At 44.9% G+C, this 24,299-nt stretch overlaps 8 protein-coding genes across 8 annotated transcripts; 4 read left to right on the top strand and 4 right to left on the bottom strand.

Annotated features, from left to right (window-relative positions):
* Window positions 1–94: 94 nt before the first annotated feature.
* Window positions 95–565, bottom strand: EYB26_009285 (uncharacterized protein; the record flags this gene model as incomplete). The annotated part of the gene is made up of 1 exon (XM_054268535.1): window positions 95–565. The coding sequence occupies one exon, from the start codon at window positions 563–565 to the stop codon at window positions 95–97; it is 471 nt and encodes a 156-aa protein (XP_054124510.1).
* A 4,861-nt stretch (window positions 566–5,426) lies between these two features.
* Window positions 5,427–10,215, top strand: EYB26_009286 (uncharacterized protein; the record flags this gene model as incomplete). The annotated part of the gene is made up of 4 exons (XM_054268536.1): window positions 5,427–6,010; window positions 6,109–6,368; window positions 6,422–8,046; window positions 8,095–10,215. The coding sequence occupies 4 exons, from the start codon at window positions 5,427–5,429 to the stop codon at window positions 10,213–10,215; spliced, it is 4,590 nt and encodes a 1,529-aa protein (XP_054124511.1).
* A 1,191-nt stretch (window positions 10,216–11,406) lies between these two features.
* EYB26_009287 (uncharacterized protein) lies at window positions 11,407–14,050 on the top strand (the record flags this gene model as incomplete). Its single annotated transcript, XM_054268537.1, has 7 exons — window positions 11,407–11,627; window positions 11,721–12,584; window positions 12,649–12,691; window positions 12,802–13,076; window positions 13,152–13,560; window positions 13,653–13,827; window positions 13,932–14,050. 7 exons carry the CDS (start codon window positions 11,407–11,409, stop codon window positions 14,048–14,050), a joined length of 2,106 nt encoding a protein of 701 aa, XP_054124512.1.
* A 986-nt stretch (window positions 14,051–15,036) lies between these two features.
* Window positions 15,037–15,650, bottom strand: EYB26_009288 (uncharacterized protein; the record flags this gene model as incomplete). Its single annotated transcript, XM_054268538.1, has 3 exons — window positions 15,037–15,060; window positions 15,144–15,373; window positions 15,437–15,650. The coding sequence occupies 3 exons, from the start codon at window positions 15,648–15,650 to the stop codon at window positions 15,037–15,039; spliced, it is 468 nt and encodes a 155-aa protein (XP_054124513.1).
* Window positions 15,651–16,945: 1,295 nt separating this feature from the next.
* Window positions 16,946–18,551, top strand: EYB26_009289 (uncharacterized protein; the record flags this gene model as incomplete). Its single annotated transcript, XM_054268539.1, has 3 exons — window positions 16,946–17,319; window positions 17,384–18,297; window positions 18,433–18,551. The coding sequence occupies 3 exons, from the start codon at window positions 16,946–16,948 to the stop codon at window positions 18,549–18,551; spliced, it is 1,407 nt and encodes a 468-aa protein (XP_054124514.1).
* A 66-nt stretch (window positions 18,552–18,617) lies between these two features.
* Window positions 18,618–19,913, bottom strand: EYB26_009290 (uncharacterized protein; the record flags this gene model as incomplete). Its single annotated transcript, XM_054268540.1, has 2 exons — window positions 18,618–19,234; window positions 19,298–19,913. 2 exons carry the CDS (start codon window positions 19,911–19,913, stop codon window positions 18,618–18,620), a joined length of 1,233 nt encoding a protein of 410 aa, XP_054124515.1.
* Window positions 19,914–20,548: 635 nt separating this feature from the next.
* EYB26_009291 (uncharacterized protein) lies at window positions 20,549–21,898 on the top strand (the record flags this gene model as incomplete). The annotated part of the gene is made up of 6 exons (XM_054268541.1): window positions 20,549–20,635; window positions 20,697–20,857; window positions 20,940–21,201; window positions 21,270–21,560; window positions 21,623–21,804; window positions 21,859–21,898. 6 exons carry the CDS (start codon window positions 20,549–20,551, stop codon window positions 21,896–21,898), a joined length of 1,023 nt encoding a protein of 340 aa, XP_054124516.1.
* A 481-nt stretch (window positions 21,899–22,379) lies between these two features.
* Window positions 22,380–23,742, bottom strand: EYB26_009292 (uncharacterized protein; the record flags this gene model as incomplete). Its single annotated transcript, XM_054268542.1, has 6 exons — window positions 22,380–22,612; window positions 22,677–22,731; window positions 22,781–23,130; window positions 23,235–23,341; window positions 23,405–23,604; window positions 23,662–23,742. 6 exons carry the CDS (start codon window positions 23,740–23,742, stop codon window positions 22,380–22,382), a joined length of 1,026 nt encoding a protein of 341 aa, XP_054124517.1.
* Between the last annotated feature and the right edge of the window lie 557 nt (window positions 23,743–24,299).

Consider the following 24,299-nt stretch of genomic DNA (forward strand, 5'->3'; position numbering starts at 1 on the left):
GGTTAAATGCATTCTTTGAATATAACAGATGCCGAAAATATTAAGGAATGACTTGTTGATGGTTGACATTTTAACCACTAATAACAAAAAATAATCATCCGGTACCGCAAAGAGTTAGACGGAAGTTGGTGTTCAGTGGGCATGTTCTGACCGGCGTGTGGCCACCTGGATTCAAACCATTAGGCCAATGAATTGGGTCGCAACGAGGACCCGTAGGGTTTAAAGGAGTGGCCGTGACTGGGAAATATTCAAAGGGGTCTCCAAACTCATTGTTTAGAACGTAAAACATCCCGTTGGTGCCACCATCGTAGGTAAAGGCGATTCGAGGCACACCGTCCCAAAGGCCAGTGGTGACCTTGATGGAATTACCCATAGGACGAGGCCACATAACGTAGAATTCCTCTTGGAATGGCGGAAGGTGGGCGTTTTCGCTCGGCGGAACAGGATCGACCCCCCAGGGATAGACGGGGAAAGTGCAGTTATTAAAGACATATAGGCGGCTAGCGGCAGAGGCCAAGGAAGAGAGGCTGCTAATAACAGCGAGGATGACGAAGAAGGGATGCATTTTGTTTGAGATTGTAGATAGACAACAACAGCAAACTGTGGTCTAATTAACGCTAAGATCAGAAAGATTGAAGGGACATCGGTCCCTTTATATATATCTGTCTTGCTACAATCCTATTGCTGAATAGCATCATCTACAAGCATCAATAACTATGTTCGTTTAACGGCCTGGTATCCAAAGTTCTAAACACGGGGTTTGAGACGGCATAGAATAGCCGCTGAGAATAACCGTTATGAATAGGGCGCCCATACCGAGGTGTCAGAAAGAGTGGAAATAACGCTGAGCAGGACCTTGGAATCAAATGATCTTATCCGGATAGCACACGCTCACGAATTAAATTGCCTGACAGTCTTTATGCTTTATTTATAGTCTAAATTTGTTATGTCTTAAGAATTTGTGATTATCACTGTTTTTACTTACTAGATAATCAAATCTCCTCTCTTACTGAGCAGGACCTTGGCACCATCTGATCTCATCCAGACAACACACGCCGATAAATTCAATTGCCTGACTGTCTTATACTCTATCTATAGTCCAATTCGTCATGTCTTAAGAATTGTTGTTATAATTATTTTTACTTGGTTTTAATCAAATCTCTACTCTGTATTGTTACGCTTTCTGATTAGTTAGAATTCTCTGTAGAAGTGTATCCCTCAACCAATAATCTGTAACTATAAAAATATGAAATTATAGTAGTATAAATATAAAAACAATATAATGATTATTTTGTCCTTAATATATAAATAGGGTACCTATACCGAGGCACCAGAAAGAGCGGCAATAATGCTGGGCAGGACCTTAGAGCCATCTCATCCGGATAACACACCCTGATGGATAACACATGCTGATGAGTTCGATTGCCTGGCCATATTATACTTTATCTATAGAGTAATTCGACATGTCTTATGCAGATGAGCTGGCTACGATAACACGGTCTCAGAGGGCAGACAGCAGCCTGTGAATTGCTGGAATGGAATTTACCTTTCCAGTCCTTACGAATTGCATGATCCATGGAAACTTTCAGGTCCCTGTTGGAGCGACCAAGTCAAGCTTTCTGAATATTGTCCGTGCAATAATGGCTATTAGTGATAGGATGGCGTGCCTCATTTAGGAGTAATACATCCAATCCCCGATGTGCTTCCTGGGCATTGAGATCCAGCGTTGTCTCAAATTACCCGTGTTAAGCTTTGACGAACTTTGGCACCTTTGACGACAAAGACCAGTGCAGAGCGAATAAAGCAATTGACTAGAGAGACGACCGCGTTCAAATGACGACGACAGACATCCCCCGTATCTCTGCAATTGAGCATGAGACAATTCGGCAAACAAGGTGTAATTGTGATTGCCTGGCAACTCTCGACTCCTCGTCTTGTGGTATATCTAGTAGTTTTTAGCATCAACCATCACACAAAGCAACATAAGACTGCAAACCTCGAGGACCCACAAGCGCGCAGTACGGGGTTCTGTACCAACGTTGATCACATCTGGTAGATCTGGCTTGATTATGATTCCCACGGTTCGCTGCCTAGTCTTATCAAAAGGGTGAGCACGTTGAATTATATCCCGAATGTTAATATCACTACTCGCAGGCACTACTGTAAGGATAATTGTTCGAGAATTCTCGAGATAAGAGTCCACCAGCTCTTGAATAACCTTAACATCTTCTTCGTTCTCAGACATAGATATCAACCCTGGAAGGTTTAGTAATTTTGTGGCGTCTCCAATGATCTTCGGTAGCTCGGTGTATTCATGTCACGGCGAAATACCTCAGCCCGGGCCTTTGCATCCTCTGTATCAGAAAAATGAGGTAGTCCGCTCATTTTTCTGGATCATGGCGTAGGATGATTTAGTTAAAAACCCTCAAGTACGGGACTCTTTTCCGCGGAGTGGTCCCAGAAACCACCAGCTGCGGCAATGCGATATGGTTCCCAACTCCATTGGCGCGGACACGGTTTATTATACTGAGCCTTTCGGAAGTTTTGGATGACTGAAAAGCACATGCATTTCCACCTCTTTCCCATTCATGTCTAACAAAGTCGGTTTCTGACGAAGTTTCCTTGGTTGCAAGTGTGGTGGTTGTCGTACAAAACTGACTCGATGTACTACTCAATATCCTTGATTATGTTCGAATTGGAGAGAGCCGGGGAGGTACATGCTCTTCAGCCGTCATGAAGTTCCGAAAGGCTCAATATAAATAGGCCGTGTAATGCCAACGAGTCTGAACAAGGTTACTATACTACACTCAACACTGTAAGTAGCGGTAGATTTCGCCCTAATCGTCGACGATTTGTGTATAAAGAGAGGCAGCCAGCTCCTTGAATAACGATGCTTGCTGTGTCTCTATATGCGTATCACAACCAAAGACCAAAGCCAAAGTAGAGGAATAGCCAACCTTGAAAGAGTTTGCGAGACTCAGATAAATACCTAGGTATACTCCTTACTTACTGCAGCAACAATCTCTAACAACATATCTCTCAACTCCCCACTCGCTAATACCGGGTTTGAGAGCCATAACTTACACAGAGCGACAAGGACAAAGCTGCATAAAAAATGAGTTTTCTCGCGTTACAGGACGTAGACTAGAATAGACTATATGCCAGTAAGAAACTGTAATATCCTAAACGTATTCTCAAATCTGTTTGAAGGTATCATCGTCCCTCCCCCTCCCCTCCCCCCCCCCCCCCCTGCCCCCCCTTCTCCCTTCTCCTTCTCCCTTCTCCCTTCCCCCTTCCCCCTTCCCCCTCCCCCCCCGAGTCATTGATCTATTTTGATACATGACACCAGCTTTCATATGATATATAGTAGCCAAGCTTGTACAAACGCACAAGTATTCTTCTCTTCTCCACGCCATCGCCACACCCATTTCCTCGAGTAAGCTAAGATTGTAGTGCATCTTCGACTTGTGGCTGAGCTCATCAACCAACCCAGCTTCAACTCCTCTACAGAGCTAAAATTGGGGTTCATCCCGAATACAGGACTTGCAGGCGAGAGGCCCAAACACAGCATGCCTTGCTATACAGTGATTTACCATGGAAATTACGAGATAAGAGCAAGGCATGGTTGTGTAAAAATATGAAGGTTTTTAGCAACGTAGGAGATGGGGTGGGATTGCTGTCAGTTTGGAGACTATTAGCTTCAAGAGCACGTAGGTACTCAGGCTCGTGGCACTACAAATCCAAATAGCACTCGTACTCCGTATTCGCACAGCTGCCCGAGTCTACAATCCTTCCAAGAAACCGGGCTTGTAGTGCATCCATAGCTCCAATGAGTTAGATTCCTCCAGGGAGCTAAGATTGTAGTGTAGATTTTGAGCCTCACCCCACAATGACTCTAACCCCTACTGACTTAACGACTCATCAGTGTCATTACGCTGGAAATCGAACTGTATCCAAGTTTGCTATGTGATTATCTGCAATAAGAGTGACAGGGGCAAGACTAGGTCCTCTAGTATTATTGAAAATACTTAGCTGCTTAGAGACTAGGTAGGAGAAAGAATCTACAATTCTTGAATGTTTGGAATTCATTTGCTGCTCTCATCATTTCCCTCATTTGATCGTGTTGATATCCTACAAATTGAAATACAACACCAACTTTCTACAATAGTACGACAAAGTTATATAGTAGGCATGCTCGCAGCCCTGCTAAGCCACCGAAATGCAATTTAAATCCATGACTGTTCCTCTCCTGTCATCGCCACTCCCACTTCCTCTGTGGAGCTAAAATTGCAGTGCACAAACTAGCGGTGTGCATCATGTACCAAGCACGTACGTAGTAACGGTTTACCACAAGAGAAATGAGAATAAGAACGCTTAAAACATTGTTTTTAGTGTTGGTTACAGGACGCAAAACTGCCTACAAAATGGAATTGTCTACTATTGAAAGGGGGAAGGTAGAGTGAGAATATTGTCTGTTTGAGACTGAGCCTGACCTGGGACAATTTTGCAAAGCCTTGCATGAAGACTCTCTCAAATCACGAGACAAGCCTCTTCTACCAAGCTAAAATTGCAGTACATTTGCCCTGCCATTACCCTGGGATGGCCCCGATGCGGTATGGCTACTATTTTCTAATTCCTAGGGGGGCACTCTAAGCACCCGAGCCCGCAACCCTCCAAGGAAACAGAAGTTGCAATCGCTTCCTATTCCTCCAGGGAGCTAAAATTGCAGTGCAGCTGCGGGATCTTTCTGGCATTTGCCTCCGGCCTGGACTCGTTAGAGCCAACATTTGCAATTCACCAAGAAAAACAAAACATGTGCACCAAATAGTTGGTATCTACCTCGTATACCTATTGATGACCTTGACATTACGTGGTGCGTGTGAGTCAATAGGCCTATTGAGGGGGTCTCGAATCATTATCTACGCAAGAGCCGTTAACATACGATAACATTTGTGGCCACTACGATGAATTTTCACTCTCTATACATTATGAGACAGTGTTGATAGAAATCAATAGTAATCATTCATTTTGGATGCGGCTATTTACATTCCAAGACAACATAGAGGAGTAGCTTACAATCCGTTTAAAGAACCAACAGTATGGTGTAATTATGATAGATCGCTGTCTTCATACCTATCATCTCCCCACTTGCAATTCCCCCAAGAAGCTAAGGTTGCAGTGCAATTTGACGCCACGGAAAAGCGAGGTCCCAGTGAATAGCAGATGATACGTATCCAGCCCGTCAGCCTCATGCTTCTCTTACCCCTCTTTCAAGCACCACAAGGCCGAGCGCTTCCAATCACCCTTTCGCTTCTAAATTTTCATTTGCGCCAAGAACTTTGATTTACCCAGAAAATCACATCCTAGGATGAACACATTAGCGTGAAGGAAATATTCAAGGTCCCGCTGTCACATGTGTGCCCGCAATGTCAGACCCAGATCAGTACACCGTCGGTTGGATATGTGCCTTGGAGACAGAATATGTAGCTGCCCGAGCCTTCCTTGATACAAAGCATACTCGGCCTGAAAAGCTGTCGCCAAACGATAATAACCATTATACTTTGGGAGAAATTGGGGGTCACAAGGTTGTTATTGCTGTTGTACCGGATAGAGAGTACGGAACTTCATCAGCCGCCGAGGTGGCTAGGGACATGCTACACAGCTTTCCAAACATCCGATTCGGGTTAATGGTTGGGATTGGTGGTGGAGTACCCTTGAAACATGATATTCGACTTGGCGATATTATTGTGAGCTCTCCTCGAAATGGGCATGGTGGCCTGCTTCAGTACGATTTCGGGAAAGAGTTACAAGGAAAGGAGTTCCATCAAACAGGATTCTTAAACCAACCGCCACCTATCTTGCGCACGGCTGTGGCTGGGCTTCAAGCGCAATATGAGGAAGAGGGCCATCAGTTGAAGGAGAGGATTCAAAGTTTGCTTGAAGGTAATAAAAGACTGAAGCGAAAATATGAACGGCCGCCTTTCGAAAGTGACAGGCTTTACGAAAGCGGGTTCGCTCATTCAGATCCCCAAGCAAACTGTGATGAGCTCTGCGACATATCAAAGTTGATCCTGCTATCCATTATGGTCTGATCGCATCTGGAAATAGAGTGGTTAAAGACGCACTATTTCGTGACAAGATAGCGACATCCCAAGATGTTCTTTGCTTTGAAATGGAAGCGGCTGGACTGATAAACCATTTCCCTTGCTTGGTCATCCGTGGTGTTTGCGACTATGCCGATTCGCACAAAAGTAAGGAATGGCAGGGCTATGCTGCGATGGCGGCAGCTGCGTATGCAAGAGATCTCTTGAATCAGATTGTCCCTCAGAGGGTAGACTCCGAGAGGAGGGCTACTGATGCTCTCAATGGTTAGTTGGAATTATTCCAATATATCTTGTTATCTCTAATACTTGTTCGGCAGACATCAAAAACTGCTTGGAAAACGTATCCGGAACTGTCGACAGTATCCGCTCAATGACTAGTGGAGTGGCTAAAAATATCGAAAATATAGCGCGAGGTATTCAGCTTGACGAGTTGCCAATTGCTGAAGGAGCTGAATTCGGAACCTATGTAGACCAGCATGAAGAAGAATGCTTTCAAGGGACCAGGGAGGACCTTCTACACAAGGTCGGAGAATGGGCTACCTTACCCAAAGGAAAGTGTATATTCTGGCTTAATGGGCTAGCTGGAACTGGCAAGTCAACAATATCACGAACTGTGGCAAGGAACTTTCAGAAGCAAGGGTTATTAGGTGCGAGCTTCTTTTTCAAGAGAGGTGAAGGAGATCGTGGCAACGCAACTCGGTTCTTCCCAACCATTGCCAGGCAACTATTTGCAGGAATTCCGGAGGTGCGCGATGCTATACTACAAGTCATCAAGGATCATCCCAGGATTTCAGCTAAACCGCTCAAGGAGCAGTTCGATCGGCTGATTAAGCAACCACTTGCTGACCTTTATCAATTGAAAGGACAGCGGCCCCCCTTGGTGATTGTGATTGATGCTCTAGATGAATGTGAAGGTGAAAATGATATTCGAGTTATTATTCAACAATTGCCACGCTCTGTTTGCCTTCGGTTTTTCATTACCAGCCGACCTGAGCTGCCTGTTCGATTAGGCTTTCAGACTGTTGAGAATAGTTATCAGGATTTGATCCTCCATGAAATTTCAGAGACAGTGATTGAACATGACATCTCTTTGTTCCTCAAATACAAGCTGGCTAGAATTAGGGAACAGAGAGATCTTTGCCTCGACTGGCCAGGGAAACCAAATTTCACAGATTTGCTATCTATGTCAATCCCACTATTCATTTTTGCTGCAACTATCTGCCGTCAATTCGAGGATTATAATCTGGACCCCGAGCAATCTCTCCGAGAGATCCTTGAATATCAGAATGAGGAGTCAAGATTGGAAAAGACATATCTTCCCGTCTTGATGCGACTCGTCTCAAGATACGATGGGAAGAGACAAATTCAAGTAGTTCAGGATATTCGGGAGGTCCTTGGTATAATCATACTACTTGAGGTCCCGCTCCCAGTTGTCCCCCTGTCAAACCTCACGGGGATCACCATAAATACAATTAAATCCAGACTTGGTTCAGTACACTCAGTCGTGCATATACCAAATAATAACGAGCGGCCAATCAGAATCTTCCATTTATCATTCCGAGACTTCCTCCTTGACTCAAGCACTCGTGAGAAAACCCCTTTCTGGGTTGATGAGAAAGAAATGAGTATTAAGTTAAGCAACTACTGTCTCTCTGTCATGAAGAACCGGCTGAAAAAGAATATATGCAATCTCCCCAGCCATGGAATACAGCGCCGAGATATTGATGCCCAGCTTATCAGTCAACATTTGTCACCAGAACTACAGTACGCATGCCGCTACTGGATCCACCATATAACAAAAATTTTGGACGTCATAATTCAGGTTGGCCATGTTTACGCGTTTCTCCAAGTGCATTTCCTCCATTGGATGGAGGTGATGTGCACACTAGGTCTTGTCTCAGAAGTTATAGGAGGGATCAACATTTTGAAGTCAACACTACAAGTAAGCGCCTATTATCCCATTTAAGAATATCTGCGCTGAGGATTATAGGATGATGATAATCTGCAGATTTCTGAATTTTTGGATGATGCACAGAGATTCATCCTGAGAAATAGTCACATAGCGGATATTGCTCCACTACAGATCTATACTTCTGGATTAATCTTTGCACCTAGAGATTCAATAATCAGACAGGCATTTGAAAGTGATCGTCCTAGCTGGATGCATTATTGGCCAAATCAGGATGAAGGTTGGGGTCCAGATTTACAAACCCTGGAAGGCCATTCAGGTAGTGTGGTTTCGGTCGCCTTCTCACCTAATGGCCGACTGATCGCTTCTAGCTCCTATGATGGAACTATTAAGCTCTGGGACCCGGATACAGGAGCGCTCAAGCACACCCTAGAGAGCCATAAAGAGCGCGTTGAATCTATCGCCTTCTCACCTAATGGCCGGCTGCTGGTATCTGGCTCTTATGATGGGACTATTAAGCTCTGGGATTCTGATACAGGCGCACTTAAGTACACTGTGGATGATCCACACGGTAGATCCTTTTTTGAGATTAATAATCCTAACGGAGCAACATTTGTACACCATACGGGGCCTCCTCCTATAAGCTCGGTTGCTTTCTCACCTGATGGCGAACTGCTGGCTTCTGGCGCCAATGATGGATCTGTCAAATTTTGGGATCCTGCAACAGGTGCGCTTGAGCGCATTTTGCAGACAAAGTCGCGGGAGTTACACCGTGTTGACTCGGTCTGTTTCTCACCTGATGGCCGACTGCTGGCTGCTGGCTCCAGTGATGGGACTATAAAGCTTTGGGACCCTGTTACAGGCGTGCTTAATCACACCATGTGGGACTATTCCAATAAGGGCGCTGTATTTAGGATGGCTTTCTCGCCAGATGCTCGACTCCTTGCTTCATGCCATATTGATGGAAGTAACGGGCTCTGGGATCCTGTTACAGGTGCGTTGAAAAATATCCTGGGACTCTCTGGGCATTCGGTTTGCTTCGCTCCTGATGGTGGGCTGCTAGCTATCGGCTACGATATCAGTATAGAACTTTGGGACCCTTTCACATGCACGCTGAAGTACATCCTAGAGCCCCTTTCATATTTAGTACTCTCAGTGGCATTCTCGCCTGACAGTCGACTTCTGGCATCTGCTGATGGTAACTCGATAAAGCTCTGGGACCTTGATATGGGTGCTCCTGAACCTATCCTAAATGCCCATGCAGATATGGTTTACTCGGTTGCTTTCTCGCCCGATGGCCAACTACTTGCATCTTGCTCTCGGGATCGAACTATTAAGCTCTGGGAAACCTCTACAGGCGCGCTCAAACATACCCTGAACGCTCTGGAGGGTCAGTTAGAATGGTCGACCTTGGTGATCTTTTCCCATGATAATCGACTACTAGCGTCTGGCGTTTCGGAAGGGACTGTCAGACTTTGGGATCCCGCTACAGGCATACTCAAACATACCTTGAAGGGACCCAGCGCTGATTTAAGAATGCGGTCCTCAGTCACATCGCTAGCTTTCTCACCTAATGGTCAAATGCTTGCCGCTGGCACCAATAACCACATCATTGACATCTGGGATCTCACTACAGGCACAGTCAAGCACAGCCTAGAGCTCCATGTACGCGCGGTAGGATCGATTACATTTTCACCTAATTCCCAACTGCTAGCGATTGGCTCTAGGTATGAAATTAATCTTTGGGATATGGCTACAGGCACGCTTAAGCACACTGTGGAAGAGAACCGGGCATTGCAATCAATCGCTTTCCTACCTGACAGCAAACTTCTGGTTTCTGGCTCTACTGCACACATTAAGTTCTGGGACTACACTACAGGCGCGCTTGAGCATATCATTGATGCCTTCTTGTACTGGGATTCTGACGTCGACCCCTCCAAAGACATTTACTATCTTTCAACTAAACTACAGTGCTTTACGGCCCAAGACTGGCGTAAAAGCTTCTTGCCAGATTTTGTTCACGTAATAAACAAGCCATCTCTGCACGGGAATCAATGGGTTGCTAATAGGGGCCAAAGAGAGCTATGGTTACCACCTGGCTATCGATCCTCTGAGGGCCTTGGGGTCTCAACAGTCAAAGACGGTGCTTTAGCCATTGGGTGTGAAAATGGAAGAGTTCAAGTTATTACATTCTCTAACTAGTAACGCTGTTCTATAAAATTCCTTTTTTGATGCTTTTACATTTCCTCATCTCTTTTGTAAAGGAGGCCAGGGAGCTCTGAGCACTGGTTATGTATTAGGTATCTCTTTCTGTTGCCGAATCCTCGGATGTTTCGGCTTGTTGGCACTTTCGGTGGTTTGCTTGCTTTTGGGCTTATTCAGACTAAGACTGATAGCTTGAAAGGTTAGCAACAGTTACAATGTAGTACCGGTACGTCAGCGAGGAGCTGATTTCGTTCATTTTTGTGCCTGCTACACTCATGCTACTTGACCACATCTCAACTGCACACTGAGGAGTTTGTAGGGGCGTGGTAGCAATTGGCAACAGAGGATTACTTTCACTTCATAAGAAATTTGTATGGGAAGGATTGGTAATGGATCTTTTAGATGTTTTTGCATACGGGTGGGATTGGTCAAATTCGGGTGGGTTTATAGATCGCCTAATAGACTGCAGAACGACCTGAAGTTCATGTCCTGGTTGATAGCACTGGTGACATTGGACACGGATTCTCACTGTCGGGGAATTTATTTTGGTAAAACTGTCTCAACCTGCTCCGCCTCATCATATTGTCAATGTTTTGTTGCATGGCTTATTTGAATCGTTCAATTTGAATCGAGAAAGCGGGAACAGACTTGAAAATGGCTTGTGCTGGCGGATGGTGACCTATGTAACCTAATGTGGGTTGCTTCAGATACACGAGACGCATCTAGTGGTGCAAATCTGGATTTCTAATGTTCGATCCTCAATGCTTGTGTCCGCAAATCATTCTAGTTTCAAGCCACCATCCGGGAAGCCACCAAGTCGGGTTAAATGGTTTAACTTTAGTCTATCAGTCCCGCTTCCAACTGTAACGTTATTGTCAATAACCGTCCAATAAAGGCCTACAACTGTGTAATCAGGGCCGAACCTCATGAGACCTTTCCCCGCTCTTTGCTCGCAATCTCTCCTGCTTATCACTCGGTAGAAAATGGCTCAGCATTTAGGAATAACGGGAAGCGCCAATGGTTGGCGACGTGCAGCTAAGACAGGTTCAGTAGCACCGTTGCACTGGCTTTTTGAACCGCATGTCATTATAAGTAGCTCAATCAGACGCCTTTACTTTTAATTCCGTACTACCCTTGAATATCAGTTTCTGCGAGTAGGCTGCCAGCAGAATTGGGACAGCAGAAGACATGGCTCTTAGGCAAACCGTGTTGCTGCTCACTTTGGGCCTCGCCTGGACTGCTGATGCAGCTCCCTCTCGGGAAGTGAAGCATGTTCTTCACGAGAAGCGAGATTCACTGCCCGCACGTTGGACCAAACGTGACCGCGTGCCCCGGGACAAATTGCTTCCAATGCGTATTGGTCTAGCGCAGTCGAACCTAGAGGAGATGTACCAACATTTGCTGGATGTGTAAGTAGTTCTCGATAGTACAGATTCTCAGCTGCAGTTGGTAGACAAGAGCTTTTCGAATAATTAATTAAAGGCTAATATAAATTGAGTTAGCTCTCACCCAGATTCTGCTAATTATGGGAAACACTGGACTCCCGAGGAAGTCATCAAGGCGTTCCAACCATCTGATAAGACTGTCGAATCAGTGAAAACATGGCTTACTGACAACGGCATTTCGTCTAAGCGTATAACACACTCCGACAACCGAGGATGGCTGGCCTTTTTCGCAACCCCAGATGAAGCGGAACGTCTCTTGAAGACCGAATTCCATGAATTCGAAGACTCCGTCACCGGTGGGATCATGCCAGCTTGCGATGAATACCACGTCCCGCACCATCTCAAGGAACATGTCGATTTCGTCACTCCGGGTATCAAGCTTCTTGCCCCAATCGATGGACAACAACGAGTCAAACGAGAGAATATGGTTCGCGTCGTGAGCGAAGACAAGCAAAAGAGAGAGAAAGCACTCACTCGGCGCGTCAACCATGATCTACGGGATCCCCTCGAACAAGGCTCAGGAAGAGCGGAAGCAGTCAGGGCAGCAGTGTCATCCGATCCCAACGATCTCAGTACGTGCGATATAGCTATTTCCCCAGCATGTGTTGCCGCTCTCTACCAAATCCCGCCAGCAATCAGAGCACACCCGAACAACTCTTTGGGAATTTTTGAGTCTGAGCTGCAATTTTATACGCAGCAGGATCTGGATCTCTTCTTTGCCAATTTCACTCCTCACATTCCCAAGGGAACGCATCCTATCGCCGCAAATGTCGACGGCGGTCAACAATCTACAACGGATCCTTACTACGCTGGTGGGGAAGTGAGTCTCGATCTCCAGCTCGCGTATCCAATTGTATATCCACAGACTATTACCGACTATGAAGTAGATGACTTTATTGTACAGTCCAATCCCAACGATACGTACGTGATATAAACTCTGTCATCTGGATACGAGACGTTCTCCCAAATACTAACTTTGTGACAGTTATTCTTTTGGATTTAATACCTTCTTGGATAGTCTCGATGGTGTAAGTCGAGCATTGAGCATTTTACTTTGTTTCAGCCCATATATGAGTTCTTCCCCCCGGGAACCATTTAGGGTTACGAAAATAGCATGACTGACTTTTCCCCAAACCAGTCTTACTGCACATTTTCGGCTTATGGTGAGACCGGCAATGATAAGTACCTTGACCAGACTTATCCAGATCCCGGTGGCTGGCAGGGTGAACTCATGTGTGGTGTCTACAAGCCAACCAATGTGATCTCGGTTTCGTACGGTGGACAAGAAGTCGACCTCCCACTATCTTACCAACGCCGCCAGTGTCTTGAATATGCCAAACTAGGACTCCAAGGAGTATCTTTTCTATTTGCCAGTGGAGACTCGGGTGTCAGCAATTACCCTAACTCTGGAGAGTAAGGATTTCCTTTTTTTTCCCTCTATTTTACCCAGGTGTATGTGCATTTGGATATCATTTCTAATTCAAACAGTGGTCCTACAGGCTGTATAGGTAGCAAGCTCAACGTCTTCAACCCAACGTGGCCAAACACATGTCCTTATGTCACCAATGTGGGAGCAACAAAGGTGTACCCAGGAAAGACAGTCTGGGACCCGGAAAGTGCCGTGTTTGATCCGGCAGGCTACCCATACAGCGCCAACTATTCCTCGGGTGGTGGCTTCAGTAATGTATTCCCAATTCCAGACTACCAACGGAAAGCGGTTGCAACTTTCTTCAAGAAACACAACCCACCATACCCTTACTACAGTGCTTTAGCCCCCGAGACGAATGACATACAGCAAATGATTGATATCGATTCTTTGGTCGGCAATACTGGAGGTATTTACAATCGTATCGGCCGTGGTGTTCCTGATGTTGCGGCCAATGGTGACAATATTGTGGTATGTGGTGTCTTTGTGGTTTTAATTCCTTTCCTTCTAGAGATTGGAGGAAGCACATTTACACAATGAAAACTGACAAGACAATAACAAAGGTGTACAATGGCGGAAACTACAGTCTTAGCGGTGGTACGTCAGCAAGCACTCCTATTTTTGCTGCTGTTATCAATCGAATCAACGACGAACGTCTTTGGGCTGGTAAATCGCCTCTTGGATTCCTAAACCCTTCCCTTTACGCAAATCCATCAATGTTGAATGATATTACAAATGGTAAGTATATTCTCTTCTCTCGATTCCGTCGTCATTTCTATTGTTTACTATTGGCCTCGATGGTACTTTTCAATTCACAAGACTGATACGACAATCTAATATAGGAACGAACCCTGGATGCGATACCATGGGCTTCTCTGCCGTTCCCGGATGGGATCCTGTCACTGGCCTTGGAACACCAAACTTCCCGAAGATGTTGGAATACTATCTGAGATTGCCATAGGCGTTCGAATCTACTCATATTATAGCAGAGTAGAATTGCCATCTGTTGTTGAGGTTATATAGTTATGTGTATGTAATTGGCTAGCTTGCGTCAAGCGAGCGCTCTGCCTTCGTTTGGATTGCATAATGCCACCTACCACCCTCAGTAGTCCAACAACAATTGTCCAGTTCTAAATCTTTCATACCATTTCAAGATATTCAAAAATTCTCATGGTGAAGTGTGCGAACAGGTCTGCTCGAGAGTCCAACGCTGGATGTCATAGCATTTCACTTTTCAAACCTCGATGCCAGTATATGGAAACTGAAGATATACTCACATTCCGAGAGAAGGATGTGTATACTATGATATATCGTCACTGTGGGGCTTGTTGGAATTACTCCCATCTCTCTGGATTACAGTATGAGCACCGCCAATTCCACCGATATTGCTTTTTTTTAATTCTTTTCTGAACCATTTTTTCTTAAACGGCAACAATATCAATCTGATACATGAAGCCAACCCAACCCAATCCAAACCCTACAAAATCTGCATACATGCCAGCTGGATTCCCTTTTGCACTCTGCGCCCCGGAAATAGATAATAGTCCATGTTGAATAACAACAGTTCTGTCACTCCTTGGATTGATATGTGACATATCAAAACTCAATCGGCTTGATCCTAAGCAAAAATATTGCATTAGATAAGGAATTCAAGACAAGATATTGCATCCAGCAATATTGTCGAGCCAATGACCTCTAATCTTCCACCCTTAAATCTAAGGAGGAAGAAAAAAGGGTCCTAGGCATGGAGGCCCGTGAGGTCCCCTGCATATTCCCGCCTGATGCCATTTTGCCTTTGGGGAGAATCCCGAATTAACAATGCCTTTAACAGGACCTTCTCTGTTGACAGGTGCAAAACAGATATATTCCCGCCCAGGTGTTGTTAAGTCGGAATGCCCCCCCCCCCCCAGAGAGAAGATCTCATTGGGTGAGGATATGCAAGGGACCTTACGGGCCGCTATGTAGAGGAACCTATAAGAGATAAAAGTTGAGTTGTAGAGAGATACAATAGTTCATAAAACGGAAAAGACAAAAGGGGAGGGGCGTAGACGTACCAGAAGATCCGATGTAAGACCGAGTGCGGTCATGACTGAGGCCAGGGCTTGGTCTCCTCCGTCGAGGTGAACGGCACCCAAAATAGCTTCAACAGATGTTGCCATCATGTCATGAGATACTTCGGTTGTGCCAGGATTCAAGTTGAGGCAATAGTTCAGGCCCATGCGGATTCCTGTGCGACCAAGAATGCTGTTTCCAAGAACGTGCTTGCGAATTCCCGTCCATTGTTCTATGTTTCACTATGATAAACTTTCACCCCGAGGTTTCACAAAGCCTAGAGAAGAAAACTAACCTTTTGTCAATGGCATTTCAACCCACCGACGACACATATAATGCGCGGCGGCCGAGTCGCCATACACCGCTAGACGAGTGTTCTTCGGCAATTTCATCCATTGACCCTGGAAGAATAAACCCTGACCGGACATGTTGAGAGCTTCGAGGATGAGTCTCATATCTGTCACGGAATATTGTATGATCCGCTGGCACGCTGCGACTTTGGCTTCCATTTTGACAGGACTGAGAAAAAGAACGTTTACGATAGGCTTCTTTCTGAATTAAAATGGAAACAGATTAATGCAAAGAAATACTCATCAGAAGGGAAAAAGAGGATTTTCCTAGATTAAATAGGGCGAGTCGATTACGGTGGCGGCTTGTTACCCGGCAGCGCCGATGCAGGACTCTCTACCTAATATTTGCCTATCTGAGCCTGAGATACGTCCAAGGATGCGAGTATCCTGTATCTAAAACGCAGCAAGGAGTCGCATATGACTCATAAATGCCCCGAAATCAGTATTTTGAATAGTAAAGGCTGTCCAATGGCGTAGTAGTCCTATATCTTAGGCTTCAGGCCTCAACAGGGTCCTTCTGTACATTTGCAGGAAACAACGTACATTTCTGTGTGCTTGGTACTCACTTTCATTTCTGCCCAAGGCTATGAAAGACTCTACGAGTATATATAATAGGGGGAAAAAAGAGAGGTGCTTAGTGTTCCATATGGCTGTTTGTCCGTCAGCCTTGAGACTACAAATTTCATGTAGAGGGATTCAAGGTTTCCCCGCAGCCATATCCCTCCTCTCACAAGAATATAGGCCAATTTCAAGCGCACTATACAGATTTGATGTAAGCTCCGGAGTTTACCAAGGACCGTTTTCAAAAATGTCAACTAAAAGAGACAGGGACAATTACATACTATTACCCATTTGGGAAACTGGGGGCTACCCTAAATCCGTTGTTCGGAAATAAAGATTGAATATCAAATAATGCTGCTATATCTTGTTGATGGCCTGTATGCCTCAAACCATTAGTTACTTGCTAGTTGGTCCAATCATGAATCCAAAGCTCGCTCAAGGACAAGGCTAAACATCGTCGTCGGCAGTTCAGCCTTGCTAGCCTAAGGACAAGGATGAACCTCATGACTAGTTCAGCCTTGCGATTTCCGTACTGTCAACGTATATATACTTCCCCCTCCATCAACGGATCCGAGTACGTACTAATTTACCAGGGTCGCCAATCTCTGATATTACTGACAAGAAACTGGCTTGCAAAATCACTTTAGTCAATTCGCTGCGTATAGGTACAGGAGGTGGGGGGCAACGCCTATCGACTTTCAACCAGTTTCCTTCCTTAAGGCCTTAACAAGATACCACCCATAATGGTCGCATATTTCAAAGAAATCTTCTAAAGAAAAGAATCAGAGGAAATCACCGACGCTCAATCTCCTATTTTTGAGGACCAAACGAACTACCTCTGTTCCGAAGGGGTGAAAAAAACGAAGTTATCGGCCAGTGCCAATTACGAGGATATGTGGAGAGGACTTCCATCAGATTTACCAGCAGGAATTGACAATCTCGATTATACAGATGATGTCTACGGAACAGACAATGATAGGTTCAAAGATGGAAGAGATAATAGTACATCTACATACCCCGTGCTAAAGACTCCGTACTATGGTTCCCGATATAGCGTACCCAGAAAGCCTCTTCCTAATGATTCGGCCAATACCCGGGTTGAAAATCAATTAAAACTAGTGAAGGAGGCAAATTTCTGGAGTTCATTGGAAGAGGAATTCCGAAATTCATTTGAAGAGCAATTACGAAATGCCGAGGTTGAGTTAGAACGCGCATTGGAAAGTCTGCGTACTGCAAATACGCAGTCCCGTTTCAATTATGAAGAAAGGTAAGAGATCCTTTAACTGTATGGTTATTTTGGACGGCTTGTTGAGACATATGGGCGACATAAGTGATAGGCACCTACCACAACAGGAGATACCGCAGCCCTCTATTCACCCTACGGACAGGCTCACGAGTTGTAACATCTGTGTTGAAGATTTCTCCAACACTGTCACACGGCCGGCGTGGATATCAATAGCTTGTGCTCATGAACCCTCGGTATGCAACATCTGTATATCAAAGAGTATAAAATCAGATCTTGAGACGAGAATCTGGGATCAGATTAGATGCCCGGAATGCCAGACATTACTCATTTATGACGATATCAAGCGACTCGCTGACCCAGAGACTTTTGAGAGGTATGAAAGACTTTCATTTAGAAGCGCAGTAGGCTCAGACGAAAATTTCATCTGGTGTCAGCAATGTGATTTTGGCCAACTGCATGAAAAAGGTGCTTCTGAACCTATTGTTCGCTGTCTGAACTGTGGCTTCCGGTCTTGTTATCTTCATGCAGGACCCTGGCATTCAGGGCTTACGTGTGACGAGTATGATGAGATGTTGCAAAACCCAGACGAATATCAGAGCGTCAGGGGCAGAGATAATTCGGACCTGGAAATGACAAGGCGACTCCAAGGAGAACAGGATTTGGAAGCTGCTCAAGAGATTAGCAATCGAGACCAACGCAAAGAGGAGGAACGACAAAAACGTCGTCACAGGGAGGAAAGAGAGAAGGCAGGGGCTGCTCAGTTGATGGAAGCTGAAAGAAGGAGAAAGGAGCGACAGCGAACGGAAGAAGAGGAACGAGCCAGGGAGACCAAACGACAGCAAGAGAAGATTAGAAAAGAAGATCAAGAGAGACTACTCATGGACGCCAGGAGACAGAGGGAGAATGCATTATCCATGGAAACAATGAAGCAGACGACGAAACAGTGTCCTGGATGCGAGCGGCCTATTGAAAAGAACAGGGGCTGTGACCATATGACATGTGAGCTTGGTTTCCCTATTTCCTCCAGATACCCGTTTTCTTGTCCTTGGAGTTGTAGTTTATAATCCCAAGATATACTGGTGTTCAGAAATTATGTGTGTAATGAAAGAACGATACTAATATCTCGGTCTCAAGGCCTGAAATGCGGTGCTCAATTCTGCTGGGTATGTCTGAGCGACTACAAGCAGATTCGGTTGTACGGAAATTCAAGACATCAACCAAATTGTCCATATCGTTCAAGAAATCTACTATAGTCAAAAAGTCTATTATATGAGCAGCTAAATTCTTGAACTCGTCGGCCGTGTCACATTTCTTTCTAGCTATCTTCTAATAAAACGATCCAAACCACCTCTTTTGATTTTTCTTGGACGATTAGCCTTTTCCAGCATACCTAGAACCGTTTGATAATGGTCACTGTGAATACCATCAATTTCACTTTTCTCACTTGCTGTCTTTTCTTTAACAATGACCAGGATGCGATGTTTAGCAAGAACCTTAGGTCTCCCATATGAGTTGGGAAGTACTTTTCGAACTGATAGCTTTGGTGTGACATCGAACAACCACTGAATACGGACCTGAGGTGGACGGGCACTGACCGTCCTTGCACGCTGTAGATCAAGTAGCTCAAAGTCATCAGGATCTTTTATCACGATACTTGCATTAGGCTGTGAGTCGTAATAGTCGGACCATTGGATGGTGTATTCATCCACAGATAACTGCATCTTCAGTGAAAGAGTGTATGCACGCTTGATGATATTTTCATAAAGACCATCGATTATGTTCTCCGTAGGAGCTGTCGAGGTAATAAAAATCTGTAGTATGTCAAACAGGTCGCTTGCAAGTTTCCGATTCATCGCCTCGACTCTATCTCGGAATCCAGGACCATTTGCAATAGCTGTGAAGGTCTCACTATGCCATGTACGACGAGTTCTAAGATCTGAATGGTGGATCAAAGGCAATTAGCAGTTGGTCCTTCATCTGAAACTGATTCGGAGCTAACCTCGTGGGGGGTCCAATTGGCTCATATTATGTTCAATCCGTGATAGGAATGACTTGGATGCCCCGGAAAGTGGTCCGAAAAAATTTGTTGAGAAAAATTCATCACAAAGAAAACGCATAATTACGGCGATAATATTGAATTCATCTGTGCCAGGATACAGGAACGCGGATCTGCCTTGCGTTGTCACAAGATCAAGGAGCGTTGTTGCTCCCTTTTGATCGACAACCGACGACCACGAACGACTTGCTGATACAGATACCTTCGTATCGACCCATTGTTCGACTGTGGTAAGAAGAGTTTTGAAGTCTCTTGCCGCCTCTGTATCAGTCAGTGGTGGTTGGGATGGCTGAAGGCTAAAAATCAGACTGTGTGCCTCCTCAAGATCTTGTTGAAGCTTTTCTACAAGTCGATCTAGAGCGTCGCATTTTCTTTGGGAATCTTCCAACTCCGTTCTTGGAACAAGTCCAGATTCCATATCGTACTGTGACTTGGCCTGAACCGTTCGTATGTCGACTTGTTCATTGGTGTCTGCGTCTGAAGCTGATCCTTTGGATGACTCAGTGAGGTTTACCTCGTCTGGAGTAAGCATTGAGAGCTTTGTTATTTCTGAATCCATATCGTCTGTCGCAATAGCAATATTGGGAGAGAATGTAAGCCTGGAACAGGACACTTGTCGGGTTTGGTCTGACATTGAAAATCGCTTTATTTGTATAGATGGGACTACAGAGTAATAGTCACCCAAATAAGGTTTAAGATCAATCAAGAAGATTTGGAGGAGTCCTTCGCAGCCTTGTGGTGCTGTCAGCCTTGCCTCTCACCAAAGACTTGCCCAGCAATTGACCCAAGGCTGATCAGTAAATATGACAAGATTTCTTACGTGCTTTTAGTCTATTGGCTAGTGCAGAACCTCCAGATGTCATGTCTTCTGCACACCACCATTCATATTCACGTCCTTTGGGTTTTGTAGTTGGTATCCGAGAACCTCCAGAATCGCTCCGCACCTTGGCAACCAGCCTTGGAGGGGCGACCAGGCTGGAACTGAACCCCCAGCACTCTCTCAAGGTAGTCATTTTATATTTATGATCTCGTGCTGGGAAAGGGTAGCATGATTGTCATATCTTGTGTTCTCTTGTAATCGTGATCTATAGGTTCTCTATCGTCCCAGTATTCCTGTTTCAAGGTTGACCTATTATATCTTCTGAATGAAACAGCGACACATTCCTACCTCAAAGGCTTGATATCTCGACGATAATGGCAAACTCTAACCAACGAAAATTAGTCGTAGGTATCGATTTTGGTACTACGTACACAGGCGTTGCGTGGGCCGAGACGAGACGTGTATGTGAAATACCTGGACTCCAACCATAATATATTGATTTTCTAAGTTTCACATTTCTAGGCAGACGATATTCATGTAATTGATATATGGCCGTCCAGATTGGGATCCAACGAGGGAGAGAGCAGTGTCAAAGTGCCAACACAGCTACGTTATACACTCCAAGGAACAGAATGGGGATTTCAGATTCCATCTACCGTCGAGCGGAACCATTGGTTTAAATTGTAAGTAGTTATCCAAGAACAAATTCTTATAGGCTTTGAGTAACCAAGGCTAACCTTTCTTCTCATAACCGTTTTATCTCAGAGGACTGCAAGAGAACAACACCTCTGATGTAGGGCAGAAAAGCGCAGAAGGATTGACAACAGATTACTTAGCCGAAGTATACAATCATGTACTTTACACCTTGGAACAAAAGATTGGAGCGGTGATTCTTCGAACGATTCCTGTTGAATTCTGTCTGACAGTGCCTGCGATTTGGTCTGAGGCAGCCAAGGAGAAGACACTGAAAGCATGCCAGAAGGCCGGTCTCAAGTCCGCATCGGAGATTTTGCTAGTGTCAGAACCGGTACGTATCGACCATTTGTTTTTTAACAATCTCGGCTTATTAATTAATAACATTTCCGACATGAATAGGAAGCCGCCGCTATCTTTGCGTTACATGGACTCGATCCACATGGCCTTACAGTTGGAGATTCCTTTGTCATTTGCGACGCCGGTGGTGGAACGGTCGATCTGATTTCATACAGGATCAAGTCACTGTATCCCATACTACAGGTTGAAGAAATTACTGCTGGAACCGGGGGTCTCTGTGGCTCGGTCTTTCTAAACCGCCGATTTATCGATTTCATAAAACGAAAGTTAAGCGGACAACCAGGCTGGGACGATGAGGTACTTTCAGAGGCCTCGGAGCGTTTTGATACGGTGGTGAGTAACTCGCACTACTTGAATAATAAGAAATAAATGGGCCAAGTGCTGACAAAAAAAAGATAAAGCAACAGTACTTGCCTTCTCGAGATGGCGACGACGGATATCCAGTGCCTGTCCCCGGTCTGGCTAACGATCAGCGAGTAGACATACGACGCGGCAAATTTACAATACAGAAGAATGATATGCACGATATTTTTGAGCCCATCATTCATAAGATAATCTTATTTGTGCAAGATCAGACGTGAGTCCTACAACATAACCGTCTTTGCCGATTCTGAAAGCTCAGTCGCACCAGTTCATCGTTCCGACAATGTCAAAACTCTGATGACCCTTAAAATTAACCTGAGATCCGTATCCAAGTCTCAATGGAAGAGAATGATTAGAAACGGCGATGATGGAAAGCAGTACTATATCATTGAGGGGAATGTTGAAATTACATTCTGGTCTGCTTCGACAACGTATAAAATCTCTTGCGAATGGGGGTTATCTGCTACAGTGACTGCAGAATATGCATGATGCTATGTAACTTTGACTTGCGCAAAGTATGACACAAGGCTTGCTCGCTGATACCTAGACTCAGGTTAGATTGTATGTACATATTCCTAATTATTTTTATTCAAATAAGCGATCACTTGATATTGATTAAGTAACGAGCCCATAGGTGTATTTCTTTTACACATTATGTAAATTATTGTTCAAGGCGCAGATACCATTTTACAGGGGAAAGCTCTTTGCCATGATGTTCCATTTGTCGGAGAGAAGACATGCATTCTAGATCTTATTACAACTATTACTATTGAACGAACTTGGCATGCCTCACACTTCATATGAGTCAAGACCAGCTATTTCCTTGCCTCGCTTAGATAGTGTGGGCTTTGAATATGACCTCTCCGCAGCAGCCTCGTACGATGGATGTTCTGCTGGTGGAAGACGCTCTATGACCCTAAAGCTGGCAGGATCATGGGTAGTGCTTTGCCCATTTTTGAAGGCTTCGAGACGCCGCTTTTTGTCTTCTGCGCTTACATTAGATGCGGGTTTGTAGCAGATGTCTGTGGGTCAGTTAGACAGAGACGCGAATAGAATGATCGAGACGAGAGAGGCATCTTGACTTACAGGCGGCGAAACGATCGTTCGTAGATGAAGGAACCGCACCATAATGAATACATCTCTGTAAACAATCAGCTTTCTTCATAGACCGAGAGAACTACAAAACCTACCGAATCCCACAACAATAAATCACCAGGCTGGGCACACACTTTGACCCATTTACATCCCTTGGACTCCAACCACTGAGACATTTCATCATCAATAAATTGAAAAGCCTGGGGATTCCAATCAGTTTCTCCTTTCTTGTGATCAAAGTGCTTCCATAGTTCAGTATATAGAGCACTAGATCCCTCAAACACTGTGAGTCCTCCATCTTGAGGCCCGTTAGGAAGGAGGTTTAGTATACCCTGGACACAATTGAATTCGCCGTTGAGAGGCGACTGGTCTACATGTGCCCAAGGAGCAAAAATGGGATCTGTCTTTTCGCGCTCTTTTTCGGGGATGGAGAGGTTCATGCCATCTAGCGAGTTATCAGATCCGGAATTCTGTAATCCCATTGTGCGCTGGCATTCGCAATAATGCCAAATCAACCAAGACAAAAAATTCATAGAGATAAATACATACCATAGGAAACGAGCAATTCCCTAGTTCCCCAAATCTTCTCAAATTTTTCTATAAGCCCAGGTTCCGATTTTAAGTCCCAGACGAATTGCTCATGGCCAATACCGTAGCTTGGAATGATATTTAGCTAGCTGTGCCAAAAGAGTGACTTTTATCTGGAAAAGCGATTTTACCTGTTATATAGCCCACCACGCGTGTGAAAAGGAAGATTGGTGGCGTTCCTAGTATTGGGATTCTTCCGGTCGAATCCAAGTTTCCAGCTCTCAAGCCACCGATAGGCCTTTTCAGCATATATTAAAGCTCTTTCACGAGGTATTGTTTGTGGTACAACTGTCCATCCTTTTGTGTGGAGTTCCACAAGCCAGTTGGGTGTCTTGTGCATCGGGTCAGCCTCTCTTATGACCGACTGGCATGTGTTGAGTTTACACACCTCCTGCTTGGTATCGTGCCCTCTGAGCTTGAGAGTCGGGACTTCTCGAGTGCCTGTCTTGGTCGTCGTTTGAGAGGCCATTGTTTATACTCCCGTGTTTGTTCTTAGTCTTGAGAGGCAGTTTGGTTTGATTTGGCTCAGCCTTGGGAATGGGAAGCACTATTTAACGGGCTGACGACTCTTACCTGATTCATGTATTCGGCGCTAGGTAGAGGGGTGGATCTCCCTTCGACCCACTGTTATCTCAAGTCTGAAGCTATCCAAAAATGCTAAGATAGGCAAGAGCGATAATCCGCGAAAGAATTGTCGGCGAGAAGAGCGCGATAAAATTCCCCTTAGTCAGGTGAGGCTCGTATAATCATATTAATTACCACTTTCTAGATTGTGTCTGGGTGGAGACAACGACTTCTCACGAATCGGAGACCATATGTACGTAGTAGCACTCCTGTGTCAATAGGTAGGGGATGCACTAGCTTCTAGGCCTTAAGCTGTATCGGAAAATCGCATCACATGAGCAATCAAACTATGGTTCAAAGCATGTCAAAATCTACATATTCGACGTGATTTTCTCAAATCGCTCGGTCATCAACCTATGTTTTACCCGAATGGGGAAATATCATAGAGCTTGTCCCACACGG

The sequence above is a fragment of the Talaromyces marneffei genome, chromosome 7 (genome assembly GCF_009556855.1).
Source record: "Talaromyces marneffei chromosome 7, complete sequence".
NCBI classification, from domain to species: Eukaryota; Fungi; Ascomycota; class Eurotiomycetes; order Eurotiales; family Trichocomaceae; genus Talaromyces; species Talaromyces marneffei.